This window comes from Camelina sativa, chromosome 3, assembly GCF_000633955.1.
Source record: "Camelina sativa cultivar DH55 chromosome 3, Cs, whole genome shotgun sequence".
In the NCBI taxonomy this organism is placed as follows: Eukaryota; Viridiplantae; Streptophyta; class Magnoliopsida; order Brassicales; family Brassicaceae; genus Camelina; species Camelina sativa.
Genome location: NC_025687.1, coordinates 4,261,772 through 4,275,909, shown reverse-complemented (window position 1 = coordinate 4,275,909; position 14,138 = coordinate 4,261,772). Strand labels below are relative to the sequence as shown.

General features: G+C 41.0%; 2 protein-coding genes across 3 annotated transcripts; one reads left to right on the top strand and one right to left on the bottom strand.

Annotated features, from left to right (window-relative positions):
- On the bottom strand, positions 5,638 to 11,216 carry LOC104768378. Its single transcript, XM_010492330.2, has 9 exons — positions 11,107 to 11,216; positions 10,597 to 10,947; positions 10,347 to 10,506; positions 9,633 to 9,979; positions 9,394 to 9,553; positions 8,890 to 9,236; positions 8,625 to 8,802; positions 7,166 to 7,711; positions 5,638 to 7,081 (listed from the first exon to the last, which is right to left on the bottom strand). The coding sequence occupies exons 1-9, from the start codon at positions 11,190 to 11,192 to the stop codon at positions 5,966 to 5,968; spliced, it is 3,291 nt and encodes a 1,096-aa protein (XP_010490632.1). The 5' UTR covers positions 11,193 to 11,216; the 3' UTR covers positions 5,638 to 5,965.
- LOC104768363 (putative lipase ROG1) lies at positions 11,444 to 14,112 on the top strand. 2 transcript variants are annotated; one of them, XM_010492312.2, is made up of 10 exons: positions 11,444 to 11,980; positions 12,061 to 12,128; positions 12,239 to 12,309; positions 12,440 to 12,694; positions 12,897 to 13,057; positions 13,175 to 13,230; positions 13,332 to 13,384; positions 13,459 to 13,588; positions 13,678 to 13,775; positions 13,879 to 14,112. In XM_010492312.2, the coding sequence occupies exons 1-10, from the start codon at positions 11,706 to 11,708 to the stop codon at positions 13,948 to 13,950; spliced, it is 1,239 nt and encodes a 412-aa protein (XP_010490614.1). In that variant the 5' UTR covers positions 11,444 to 11,705; the 3' UTR covers positions 13,951 to 14,112. The 2 variants fall into 2 exon arrangements, with proteins under 2 accessions (XP_010490614.1, XP_010490622.1); XM_010492320.2 differs by having other exon boundaries at positions 13,678 to 13,779; positions 13,879 to 13,934.

Genomic DNA, 14,138 nt, shown 5'->3' with positions numbered 1-14,138 from the left:
ACGTGTTTAATACCATTCCAGTGCCGTATAGTTGGACAAGAACTATATCTTGCTAGGAGGTTCACGGCAAAGCATATGTCCGGCCTAGTGTGGTTGGCCAGGAACATTAACGCTCCTATAGCACTGAGGTAAGGCACTTCAGGTCCAAGAATTTCTTCATTGGCCTTCTTAGGAGCAAATGGATCTTTATCCAAGTCTAAGCTTCTAACAACCATTGGGCTAGTCAATGGGTGAGCTTGCTCCATATTAAATCTCTTGAGTACTTTTTCTGTGTATGCCTTTTGATGCACAAGGATCCCATTATTTACGTACTCAAGCTGCAATCCCAAACAGAATTTTGTTTTGCCTAGGTCTTTCATCTCAAATTCTTTCTTGAGGTATTCTACAGTTTGGGCGATTTCCCTAGAGGTACCGAAGATGTTTAAATCATCCACGTAAACTGCTCTTATCACAAATCCTTTGTTTGCAAACTTCTTTATGAATATACATGGACTGATTGGGTCGTTCTTATAGCCTTTCTTAGCTAAATAATCACTTAGTCGGTTATACCACATTCGACCACTTTGTTTCAGTCCATAAAGCGATTTGTCTAGCCTTATGCAGTATTGGTCTCGAGTACCATTTGAACATTTATGTTCTATACCCTCTGGTAATCTCATATAAATCTCATTATCCAGTGGACCATATAAATAGGCGGTTACAACATCCATTAACCGTAAATCCAAATTTTCTCTTATGGCCAGACTTATTAGATATCTAAAAGTCGTTGCATCCATCACAGGGGAGTATGTCTCCTCATAATCTATGCCGGGTCTTTGAGAGAATCCTTGTGCTACAAGCCGTGCTTTGTATCTCACTATCTCATTTTTCTCATTTCTCTTTCTTACAAAGACCCATTTGTGTCCAACTGGTTTAATGGTAGGTGTCGTCCTTAAGATCGGACCAAACACACTTCTCTTCTTTAAAGAGTTTAACTCCACATCAATGGCTTCTTTCCACTTAAGCCAATCTTTACTTTGAGTGCACTCTAATATGGATGTGGGTTCTAGATCCTCATTTATCTCAAGTGCTACCTTGTTTATAAATATTTCATCAATGTCGACATTTTTCCGGTTCCATTTTATTCCAGATATTATGTAATTGATTGATACTTCATTGTTATCAATTCCTTCAGGTTCTTGAGGTTCAGCGTCCTGAACTTCACCTGGTACATTAATTATTTCCGCGGCCATGTCTGGTTTTTCGGTAATTCCCTGAACCTCGGTCTGTTTTGCACCTTTAGACTTTCGAGGATTTTTATCTTTGGAACCTAACGGTCTACCTCGTTTCAAACGTGGTTTAGACTCTGTAGCAACTTGTTTATTGTGTTCCTTTTGAACATCAATACGTACTGGTGCATTGCAAGCTGGTATGTACGATTTTGTTACTCTTTTTGGGTCAGCAAAGGAATCTGGCAATTGATTAGCTAGCTGTTGTAAATGTATAATCTTTTGAACCTCTGCATCACATGCTAGAGTTCGAGGATCTTGCCAATTTAAGGATGTTTGATTCCATTTTAATTCTTTGACCAGCTTGCCGGTCTCACCACCTATAGTAGGGAATTCGGACTCAACGAATTGACAGTCCGCGTATCTGGCCTTAAATAGATCTCCTGTCAATGGCTCAAGATACTTTATTATGGTGGGAGACTCATATCCCACATATATTCCCATCCTCCTTTGAGGTCCCATCTTAGTTCTCTGTGGTGGAGCAACGGGTGTATAAACGGCACAACCGAATGTTTTGAGATGGGATAAGTCTGGCTCTTGACCCGATAATAATTGGGATGGTGAATATATGTGTTCACTAGATGGCCTGATGCGTATGAGTTCTGCTGCATGTAAGACCGCGTGTCCCCAAGCCGACACAGGAAGCTTCGATCTCATTAACAATGGTCGAGCTATTAATTGTATACGTTTAATGAAGGATTCAGCTAATCCGTTTTGTGTATGGACATGTGCCACAGGATGTTCCACACTCACCCCCATGGACATACAATAATCATTAAACGCTTGGGATGTAAATTCACCAGCATTATCTAGACGTATAGTCTTTAGTGGAAAGTCTGGAAAGTGTGCTCTTAATCTTATGATTTGAGCCAACAGCCTAGCAAATGCTAGGTTCCTTGTGGATAACAAGCAAACGTGAGACCATCTGGTTGATGCATCGATCATAACCATGAAATATCTAAACGACCCACAAGGTGGGTGTATTGGTCCACATATGTCACCTTGTATCCTTTCCAGAAAATGCAAAGTCTCTTTTGTGACTTTTACTGGTGATGGTCTTGTAATGAGTTTCCCTTGTGCACATGCTACACAAGTGAGATTTTTAGGGAAAACTCTTTTCTCTTTAAGGTTGTGCCCATTTGAACTCTTAATTACTTTACGCATCATGTTCGAACCCGGGTGGCCTAACCGGTCATGCCATAGAGTGAATTGTTCAGTGAACATTTTGTGCTTAGCCATGTTAGCTTCTATCATGTTTATCTTAGCATGGTATAAACCAGTGGCTAGTGCGGGTATAGTCTCTCGGACCTTCTTTTGGCCGTTTACATTTTCAGTAATGTATAGGAATTCTTTAGTTCCTTCACCCTTGGTTTCAACATGATAGCCATTTAATCTTATATCTTTAAAGCTCAATAAGTTTCTCTTAGAGCTGGGTGAGTATAGGGCATCACTTAGTTCAATATGTGTGCCGTTAGGCAACAAAATGTGAGCCTGGCCGTAGCCTTCTATCATGTTGGCTATACCCGCAATTGTACTAACATTTGCACTTTTCATTTTGAGATCTATGAAATATCTTTTGTCTCTTAGTATAGTGTGGCTGGATCCACTGTCCACCACTAGTTCACTCATGTCCTTGGCCATTTCTATAAATAGGACATAATTTTGTATTTTAATAGGACAATTATAAAATAAAAGAACCATTGCATTTAAATTAAATAATCATCCAATACAATAAAGGAAAATAAAGCATAAAAGCATTGAAATTAAACCGCATTAAAACGAAAATCAATCATCATCTTGAAGGCAATCGGAAGTCTCTAGCAAGTCGTCATTCTCATGATCGAAGTCTCCTTCATCATCGATGTACGCATAGTTGGCTTCCGGATTTTTCTTTAGAACTTCTTGGTATGCATCAATGAGGTGTTTGGGAGTTCTACAAGTCTTGGACCAGTGGTTTGACATACCACATCTGTCGCAGACCGATTTAACCTTGGTACGTGGTTTAAAGGACGTACGGCCCTTACCACCACGTCCGCGGCCTCCTCGGCCGGCCTGTCCGCCACGGCCGCCACGGCCACTACGTCCTCTGCCACCACGGCCTTGGCCGTATTGTCTTTCTCTGTGGACATAGTTGGTCTCATGGGGCGCTTTTGGCTCCTTAGACTCCATTGTAGTTTTCTTTCCCAAATCAACCTTATTTGCTTCCGGTAATGGGGCTGTACCGGGAGGTCTCATAGCACTGTTCATCAGCAGCAACTCATCATTCTGCTCAGCTAGCAGTAAACATTCAATGAGTGCCCCATAATCGGCAAAGCCTTGATGCCGATACTGTTGCTGAAGAACTCTATTGTTAGGGCTGAAAGTAGACAAAGTCTTTTCTATCAGTTCCCTTTCAGTCACCTCTTTTTCACATAACCTAAGGAGTGAGACAATCCTAAAAAGCTCAGAGTTATACTCCTCCACGGATTTGTAATCCTGGATCCTTAGGTTCTTCCAATCAAACTCGGCCTTTGGAAGGAGCACCGTCTTTTGGTGCCCGTAACGGCGTTTAAGCTGTGTCCAAAGGGCGAGTGGATTGTCTATGAAGAGGTACTGGCTCTTGAGACTCTCTGCAATGTGATGGTGCATATGTTGGAGACACTTGTTCTTTTTCTTGTCAGTGCTCTCAACTTCCTCATCAATGCAACCAGCTAGGCCATTGGACCTTAGGTGGATTTCGGTGTCTTTGACCCATTCCAAGTAGTTCTTTCCAGAAGCTTGCAAGATGGGATAGTCTAGGCTTTTAAGATTCGCCATCTGCATATAATGTAGACAACCGATAGTTAGCATGCGGTATTTGAGACCGAATCATGCAACAAACATTTATTCAGGTCATGCGGTATTTGAGACCGAAACATGCCTTGGACCATGCGGTATTTGAGACCGAAACATGTCCTTGGACCATGCGGTATTTGAGACCGAAACATGTCCTTGGGCCATGCGGTATTTGAGACCGAAAACATGCCCTGGGCCATGCGGTATTTGAGACCGAAACATGCCCTTGCCTATAATGGATTTCGTATGGTTTAAAATCATGCATGCAAAGACAACAAAATCAAATATGTATGCATGCAACAATTTCCTTATTTTTTCTAGATAGGATTTCCTTTTTCTTAAATTTCCTTTTCTCTCTAGGATTTAGTGAATATTGTTTTAAGGGGTTTTAGATAATTACTATAACCGATTAGGAACTTATCCTAATCATAGTTTTAATTTCCGATTTTATGTTTTAAAGTTTATAGGAATTTAACAAAAGTTTTAGTTCAATCGGAATTTTCAACCCTTAACTCAAGCTTATCAAATTCGGTTTTGAGTTTTAACAATCCTAGAACATGATTCATGCAGCCGAAATTTACATGAACAATTTATGCTTGAATAGATCCTATCTTTATACATGATCCGTTTTTCAATATGATGCATGGATGGTCCGGTTTTGATATCCTAGAACATGTTTAAACAACAAAATATTTCTAGGTTCTTATGCATCACAACAAGCAGCAAACAACCAAATTCCATTCATAATATAATTGGTTTTAATTCTCAAGGAATCTAACAACCTAAACGCCAACAGGTTTTAAGTTTTAGGTTTTAGAGATCTTAAACTTTGTTGGTTGTGTACTTGTTTGTCTTAGGGTTCTGTATGTTTAAGTCCAAATTCGGATCATAGGGTTTTAAGAGGGTTCGGCCATATTTTACCTTTCACCGATTTGGATCTGACTGGATATGAACCGGGAGCTAACAGACCTCGGTTTTAATCTCTCCCTCGCTCACGGACCACGAACAGAACCACGTACTAGATCACGAACAGAACCGCGAACTGGATCACGAACAGAACCGCGAACTGGATCACGAACAGAAATCGCGGACAGAACAACGAACAGCTTCCGCGGACAGAACAACGAACTGCTTCCGCGGATCACGAACGGCTTCCTACGAACCGCTTGGTACTTCTCTCGTCCGGAATCACGAACCGCGAACAGATGAACTCACCCCCGAACTCGAACCACAAATCTCGATCAAGCTGCCGATAGAAGCTTGATCACGAGCTTAAGGTATGCTCGTGAACAAGGAGATCCTCGGACAGAAAAGGGTTTGATCTCGGATGGGAGCAAGAACGAAGATGGTTTAGGGTTTGTGAAAGAGAGAAGAAGATCGGCGGCTGCCTTAGGGTTTGGGAAGCGGCGGCTGTTTTTAGGTTTTAGGGTTAGAGGCTATCGTGCTGATAACGTGTTGTAAACTAGAGAATTTAGGAAGTGAAATCTCTTAGTCTTATTGATTAATGTCGAGGTTACAACTATATATATAATAGGAGTACAAGGGCTAAAGCCCATAAAGCAATCGAGTATATAACATAGGCCATGGGCCGTAAAGCAATGGCCGATGGGCCGTACATGCGCGGACCGGTATATGGGCCGAATGGCCATGTCCTAACGGACTGTGAGCAGGCCGGTCTATAGAGTCCACAAGTGTTTTACAACAAATATGAGTTACTTTGATTGTGTTTTCTGAACAGAGCCTCAACTTAAGGGAAGTTGCTTAGTTCTTGCGCTGTAAGTAACACAAGTATAGAAGAAATATGATTTCAGTGAAGTCATCTGCACAAGAAAACAAAGAGAAGGGGAAGGGCTTTGTATCTTTACCAATGTTACAATGAAACTCTAAAGATCTGTAATGACATCAATTGGAGAATTGCCTTTGTCAACAACAAAGCTCGTCACATACTTGCTCTCTGAAGTAACAACTTCCAGTGTGTAACTCCCATGATAACCTCTACACTCCAATGCTCCTTCATTCTCAATCCCTCCATCCACAAAAGTCAACCACTCTCGTTTAATCTCAAGAAACCTCTTCCCGGCTTCGTTAATTTCACCATCCGCATTCACCAAATGTGAGTGTTCTCTGCTCATAAACAGCTCCCAGAATCCCCAAAGCATCACACCTTCAACCGCTGGGTGAGCAAACGCTTCCCATAACATCACCTCGAGATCATCACCTCTTACATGCTCATTAATCGAGGACACATCAAGTTCTGTGAACCATATTGGCAAGCCGAGTGTGCTTAGCTTGTCTAAAGCAGAACGGACTATGTGACCTACCGGACTGGTTATATGTCCTTGAATCCCGATTCCTCCCACGGGTGCACCTTTTTTTTGCAGCTTGTGTACGAGTTTTATGTACTTCTCGGGGGATGACCTCGAGTCAAACCCATCTTCTATGTGGTATTCATTCAGAAACAGAGTCGCTGAGGGGTCTAACTCGTGTGCGGCCTTGAACATTTTTGCTCTTGCATTAGAGCCTAGTCGGTCTCGATAGAATGATCCGTGAAGCATTTCGTTGTTCACATCGTAGTGTCTAAATTTCCCACTGTAACGGGTAAGAAGATCTGTGACACGGTTCTCAACCGCTGCTTCTAGCTCGGAACCGCTCAGCTGTTGGACCCAAGGTTGAATAGCGGACTCTACCTCCCACAATATGCAATGGCCTCTGGTTTCTATGTTGTACCTCTCACAGAACTCGAGCATCTCGTCTGCGTCCCGGTAATTTAAGTTCCCTTGCTCTGGCTCTGTCCAGTACCATTTCAGCTCATTACCAAACACTGCCCAGTCGAAATTGTTAAGAAAGAAATCGACAAAGTCTTCGTTATCTATATTGCTCCGACTAATGCATGACCCGAGTGGGAAACTGTGACGTGTCTGTCTGATCTTCACCGTGGCGCCAGACAATTCGCTAGGATCTACACCTGAGAATTTGAGGCAAACATTGCGTTTACGAACCTGCATAACAGAGATAGAGCATTGGTGTGAAGTTTAATTTTTTCGTGTCAAACATGTAACGAGTAATATGTTTTCGTAGGTTACCACATCAGCTTGTGCTTTGAGATAATTCAACCGTGGCTTATGATCAACAGCAAAAATCTGTAGACCTGAAACCATAAGATCAACACCAGGAGAAGGACCCTGGACATGAACCATAATCTCTTTTGCTTGCTTCTCGACTCTAAATGAACCCACAACTTCATGCCAGTCGCCATCATCGACCTCAACTTTTCCTCCATTAACCCATTTACCATCAACACTGAGTGCGATATTTACGTCCTGTGGACTGGTAGTTCCTCCTGAGCCAATTTTAACCCAAGCTGAAACCTGGTATGTTAGAAACAGCTTCACTCTATCAGTTATCATCTGAGCAGGACCCATCCATGTGTCACTTCGGTTTGTCGCGAGCACATATCTTCCAGATAGATATCCATATGTTGTTCTAAGTGAGTCTCTAGCCAGTGGAGGTAATATCCTGGGAGAGCCTTCTCCAACTTTTAAAAGGCAGTCTCCAAGAGGGAACCAACCATCGATTGTTCCATCGCTTAGGTGGCTATTCGAAACAATGTTCATCCCAAAAGCATGATTCTGTAGCAAAATAGAAACAATATATGATTCATTAAACACAAGGAGAACGTTAATATTAGAAAGCACGAAACATTAAGATGTGTTAACCTCAATATATGGTCGTCCTGAAGGAGTGTCTTTCTCTGCAGGCTTTACAACGAAATGGTCGACAAAAACATCAATCCCTGGTGGTGGTCCTTCAATGTATACAACTGCTCTAGCTGGAGATCCATTCAAGAGGAACTTTCCTTTTAACTGCACCCAATCATCGCGTTGTGCCTGAACACTTTAAAAAGGAAACAAAGCTTTCTTCAACATTTGTGGCAAGATTCACAGTTGATCAGAAAAAGAGACACCATATGGAGAACCTCACCTGGAAATGCCTACGTATTCNAGGACCCTGGACATGAACCATAATCTCTTTTGCTTGCTTCTCGACTCTAAATGAACCCACAACTTCATGCCAGTCGCCATCATCGACCTCAACTTTTCCTCCATTAACCCATTTACCATCAACACTGAGTGCGATATTTACGTCCTGTGGACTGGTAGTTCCTCCTGAGCCAATTTTAACCCAAGCTGAAACCTGGTATGTTAGAAACAGCTTCACTCTATCAGTTATCATCTGAGCAGGACCCATCCATGTGTCACTTCGGTTTGTCGCGAGCACATATCTTCCAGATAGATATCCATATGTTGTTCTAAGTGAGTCTCTAGCCAGTGGAGGTAATATCCTGGGAGAGCCTTCTCCAACTTTTAAAAGGCAGTCTCCAAGAGGGAACCAACCATCGATTGTTCCATCGCTTAGGTGGCTATTCGAAACAATGTTCATCCCAAAAGCATGATTCTGTAGCAAAATAGAAACAATATATGATTCATTAAACACAAGGAGAACGTTAATATTAGAAAGCACGAAACATTAAGATGTGTTAACCTCAATATATGGTCGTCCTGAAGGAGTGTCTTTCTCTGCAGGCTTTACAACGAAATGGTCGACAAAAACATCAATCCCTGGTGGTGGTCCTTCAATGTATACAACTGCTCTAGCTGGAGATCCATTCAAGAGGAACTTTCCTTTTAACTGCACCCAATCATCGCGTTGTGCCTGAACACTTTAAAAAGGAAACAAAGCTTTCTTCAACATTTGTGGCAAGATTCACAGTTGATCAGAAAAAGAGACACCATATGGAGAACCTCACCTGGAAATGCCTACGTATTCTTCACGTTGGTCAAGGTATTGAACATACAAAGTGGCCTGCAATGTGTGTTGGCTATGCGATAGACGAACAACAGAAGATACTTCATAAATGAGTTTTCGCTGGACTCTTTCTGTTATATCCTGTTCGATTCCGCTCCACTTATGTGTGCGTTCTGATGCAGAAGCAAAACACGTTCCAGAATGCGGTAGTATCTTCCCATCAGCTAAAGACTCATGTAACATAAGATTGCACCCTCTTCCAGACCAATGATTGAGGCCATCGGAAAAGCTTGAATTTAGGAAGATGTGATGATCATATTCAGGAGCTGGGCAGAATTCTCGGCTTCTCTGCATATAAGACAAGTGAAGAAACATATTCAACTACTGAAAACAGCATCTTAAGATCTTAAGAAGGAAAAGAAGAAACTAGGTTCAGCTAATAGATTGATCATGTAAATGTACTTTCGGTCTCTCTATTTTAACAGTCCACATTGTGTCACATTACCTCAAACTGATTATCGCTTTCGCAATGGATGGTGACAGATTTTATAAGAAGGTCGATCCCAGGAGGTGGCCCTTCCAAGAAGAATACAACACGGTCAGGTCTTCCTGACAGTACGAAAGTGCCTTCCAGAGTTTTCCAAGTATCTTTCGAAGCATCAGTTCTGCAGATAAAAACATTATAAATGTCAACATTTCTGGGTCTTCTTGTGACTATATATTACAAAGAAATGGTTCCATTACTTTCCAATTCCTTGAAATTCCGTTGCTGAGCTTTGATGCTCTAACTTCAAAGTGGCCAAGACCTGCGCCGACCCTAGAACAGGTTCAGATACACTAACACTAGCAGAAACTTTATATGAATAGCCAGGAGAAACTCTGTCTGTGATATCTTGCTCCAGTCCTTGCCAGGTTTCACTTCGGTTATTAACAACCGCATATGATCCTAAGTTACAGTCGTTGCTACTAACAACAAATGAATCACAACTGTTGGCATTCCAAGAATACAACCCATCAGAGAAGTCATGGTTCTCGATGATATTCAAAGCAGAAGGAAAGACACCGGAATCTTCTGTGTTATCTTTGGTATCCTGTAGTGAAATTGTAAGCCACAAGAAAATGTTAAAACAAGACTAGTTAAGCTCGCTGTTTCTTGTAATCTGGAATATAAAGTTTAGAATCAGATGATCCCGGAGAGCTATATAATGCTTTAATGAAACATTTTGAACTTCTAACATTTGGCTAACTTCTCTCTACTTCAACCAGCTGAAACAACCAGAAATATACATAATGAAAAAACTTGGACGCATGATTGTTACTTCTATCTGAGTCTCTAATGACTCACCTATCACTCATCTAAAGGTTTATCTACTCTAATAACCGCCTTGCTCTACCCGAGTTATTCAAATTGTCAAGTAGCATAGGACAAAGGCAGGTAAGGAAAGGCATACAGTTTACCTGGACATCACTTGAAGTGGATGATCTAAGGGTAACTGAGCGTACAAGGAGATCTTTCCCTGGAGGTGGACCTTCCAAATAGAAAACAACACGGTCGGGCATATTTGATATGGAAAACGTTCCTTCAAGATCAACCCACTTGTCTGTTAAAGCAAATGTTCTGCAATTAAGTTCCAATTCAATCAGGACTATCAACAAAATTTTCAATCAAAGTCCAAACTCCAAAGATATAACCATTCAAAAACCGTACTTTCCGATGAACAAATACTTGGTAGGCGAGTCTTCATGCTCAAGCCTCACAGTAGCAAGAACCTCAGCTGATTGACCAGACACACCGACACAAGCTGATACAGTATAAGTAACTCCAGGAGAAACTCGGGTTGTAATGTCTTGTTCAAGGCCTTGCCAAGTGTCTCTCCTATTAGTTACAACGGCATAGCCACCGCTGGAGGAATCAGCAGACATTGTTGCCTCTGAGCTAAAAGGGTCAGAAGAAACAACAAACGCTTTACATCCGTTAGGATACCAAGATTCAATCCCAGCAGAGAAGTCACCGTTCACAACGATATTAGGATCCGCCATGACTGTGTTGCCGCCTGTACTGCAACAAAAAAAAAAAAAAATTGAGTAAACGAGAAATCAATCTAAATGCAGATTGCAGATTATCATTCGAATCAACACGTACCAAACAATTCTAGATGAAATTGATGAAATGGGTCAACCCAAAAAAAAAAAAGAAGAAGTCAATTAAAAATCTCACCTTTGATCGAGAAAGAAGAAGAGGGAGAGAGGAGGGAGAAGAAAGAAGAAGATGAATAGCCGAAGAAGGAGAAGTCCAACAATCATTCATCAGAAGAGATTTGATTTTTCTCTGTTGTTTCTCATTAAAATAAAAAGTCAAAATTGTGGTTTGACTCTTCACTTGGGTGGGGGGGGGGGGCCCAANATACTTGAAACTAATTGGGCCGGGCTTGTTTTTTAAAAGTTGCAATTATAAATAAATCATTGTCCATTTTTTGGGCTCATTTAATACAAAACTTGGTTACTTTTTTTAAATTAAAAAACATGTTATTACACATGTTGTTGTTCTAGATAAAAGGTGACAAATCTCAGATGTGCTGAGCTGCCTGAGAGAAAAAGAAAATGTCAATGGCGTTTCAACGACGACAACAATACTACTGCCGTAGGGGACCTTTCGTCTTATAACGACTGAGAAACTATTCTCTCTCTGACCCAAATTTGATGTTTCAACTTTTTTAAAAACCCCCAAGCGAGACCTCGAATCTTCCCAAACCTTTTGATTAATCTTGCTCAAAGTTTCCATTTTTCGTTGAGTTGCTCTCTCTTCGTTTCGTGATAATGGAAGAAAAAGGTTGCGCGATTACAAGAAACACAGAAGAAGATATGCATGTTGTTGGTAGTGATCTTAAAGGAACCGGTGGTGGGTCAAAGAAGACGAGGAGAAGCGGGAAGAGTGGGGATAAAGAGACGAAGAAGAAGAATAAGACGTATTGGATGGGTTGTCTCAGAGCTGAATCAGACGAGAGTGGTAACGTCGATTTTACTGTTGATTTCCCTGGCGAACGCACTGAGCCGACTCACCTAGTCGTCATGGTCAACGGTCTCATTGGCAGGTTCTGACAATCTGTTATTAGTTTCCTTTGTCCTGCTTCTTGATTTTGTTCGGTCTTTCTGATTTAGAAATGGGGTACAGTGCTCAGAATTGGAGATTCGCCGCTAAGCAGATGCTCAAAACGTATCCTCAGGGTCTCCTCGTTCACTGTGAGTTCTTCTTCTCTCTCTCTCTCTCTCTCTCTCTCTCTCTCTCTATCCACAGTTGCTATTACATTTTTGCAAGAGAATGGCTTGTGATCACTTACCAATCATTGCAGGCAGTAAACGCAACCACTCTACACAGACATTTAGTGGTGTTGATGTTATGGGAGAAAGATTAGCTGAAGAGGTTTGTGTTTCTGTTTCATGTTTTAAACTGTCTTCCTCTCGGCTATATCCTTTTATGTACAAGTTACTATCTTTGTCTTTTCTTGAGTTTTTTCCAGCTGAAGTAATATTCTAAGTCTCTTTTGTTTTAGGTTAGGTCAGTGATCAAACGTCACCCAAGTCTCCAGAAGATCTCCTTTGTAGGACATTCCTTAGGTGGCTTGGTTGCTAGGTATGCTATCGGACGTCTTTATGAGCAAGAATCTCGAGAAGAGCTTCCACAAAACAGTGAGGACATTGGTGATACATGCCCAATTGAGGAACCGAAAGAGAGAATCGCTGGATTGGAGCCTATGTATTTTATTACTTCTGCAACGCCACACCTTGGTTCAAGAGGACATAAGCAGGTTATTTAGGACCAGTTCTATGTTAAGTTTCTTCACTTGAATATGCTATCAATATGCTTAGATCAGAACTGAGATCTTATTGTTCTTATGCATCTGTATCTACTATGAATTAGACCTTGATGCTGAGTTTATACAATTTGTACAATTTTGCAACATGTAAACTTATAGTTTGGTTAATGGGTGGCATTTTGACTTGCATTAGGTTCCATTGTTTTCTGGATCTCACACTTTGGAGAGATTAGCTACACGTATGTCCTGGTGTCTTGGTAAAACGGGAAAACATCTTTTTCTGGCTGATAGTGATGATGGAAAGCCTCCGTTACTCCTCCGAATGGTTAGTGATTCTAGAGATCTTAAATTCATGTAAGTTCTTTCACTTCCTTTGTTTCTTTTTCCTTAATACAAACTTTTTAGGCTTTGCATAGTTCAAATGAGTTCTTAAGTTATTAATATTACATTTCCTTTACTTTTTGTCAACAGTTCTGCTTTGCGTTGCTTCAAGCGGCGTATTGCTTATGCAAATACAAGTTTCGACCGTATCCTTTCGTTAGGCCTTTACAAACTGTTGGTTATTATCTTACAATGTGTGTTGTGGCTATTGCCAAGTATTTGAAACCTTAACCTCCCTTGTTCTTAGACCTTGTGGGGTGGAGCACATCGTCTATCAGACGTCGCAACGAGCTTCCTAAGGTAATAACCTTTCAGTGTTTGATATTGTAATGTTGTGTGTTAAGCTGAATCAGTCTCACCTCTGATCTTCACAGCTTCAACGCGGTCCAGTCAATGAGAAGTATCCTCACATTGTGAACATTGAACCATCGGATACTGCAAGTAACCATGAGGAAGATCAATCAGGTAGCAATTCAAACGGGTTCAAGAATTTCGATATGGAAGGTTAGTTCAGTGGGAAATCAATTTCTCACTCTCGGTCTCGGGTTTCTCAACATGATTTCCCTTGACCGTACTAAATAATCTTTTTGCAGAGGAGATGATAAGAGAATTAACAAAAGTGAGCTGGGAACGAGTTGATGTTAGTTTCAGAGGAACCCTGCAAAGATTTCTCGCTCACAATACCATTCAGGCAAGTTTTCACACCATTATCATCATTTTTATATGGTGTTGTCATTATCGTCATCATTGTTATTAATATTAACCTTCATACCCAAATTTGGAAAACATTACAGGTAAAAACAAAGATGATCAATTCAGCTGGAGCAGATGTTATACAACACATGATTGACAATTTTGAGCCATAGGGGTTGTAATTATAGGAAGATGGCAAGTTCCCCACAAGTTAAATTCACTAAGGGTAACATATATCAGTCGTATTATCAAAATTCTGTCATCATAAAATGACATGTAGAATTATTTTGGTTAAATCAATAAAAGGAAATGCAAGAGATAGTTTCCATGTTCTAGCCTAGCCAAAGAGAGGCCTCTGTAT

Excerpts from the sequence above, each read along its gene's own strand:
- LOC104768378 (XM_010492330.2), bottom strand. The coding sequence starts at position 11,192 with ATGATTGTTGGACTTCTCCTTCTTCGGCTATTCATCTTCTTCTTTCTT. Across the intron at positions 10,948-11,106 it reads TTCTTCTTTCTCGATCAAAG|TACAGGCGGCAACACAGTCA; the intron begins GTGAGATTTTTA and ends TTTTTGTTGCAG. Across the intron at positions 9,237-9,393 it reads AAAGCGATAATCAGTTTGAG|AGAAGCCGAGAATTCTGCCC; the intron begins GTAATGTGACAC and ends TCTTATATGCAG.
- LOC104768363 (XM_010492312.2), top strand. The coding sequence starts at position 11,706 with ATGGAAGAAAAAGGTTGCGCGATTACAAGAAACACAGAAGAAGATATG. Across the intron at positions 12,695-12,896 it reads GTTCAAGAGGACATAAGCAG|GTTCCATTGTTTTCTGGATC; the intron begins GTTATTTAGGAC and ends GACTTGCATTAG. Across the intron at positions 13,385-13,458 it reads GTCGCAACGAGCTTCCTAAG|CTTCAACGCGGTCCAGTCAA; the intron begins GTAATAACCTTT and ends TGATCTTCACAG.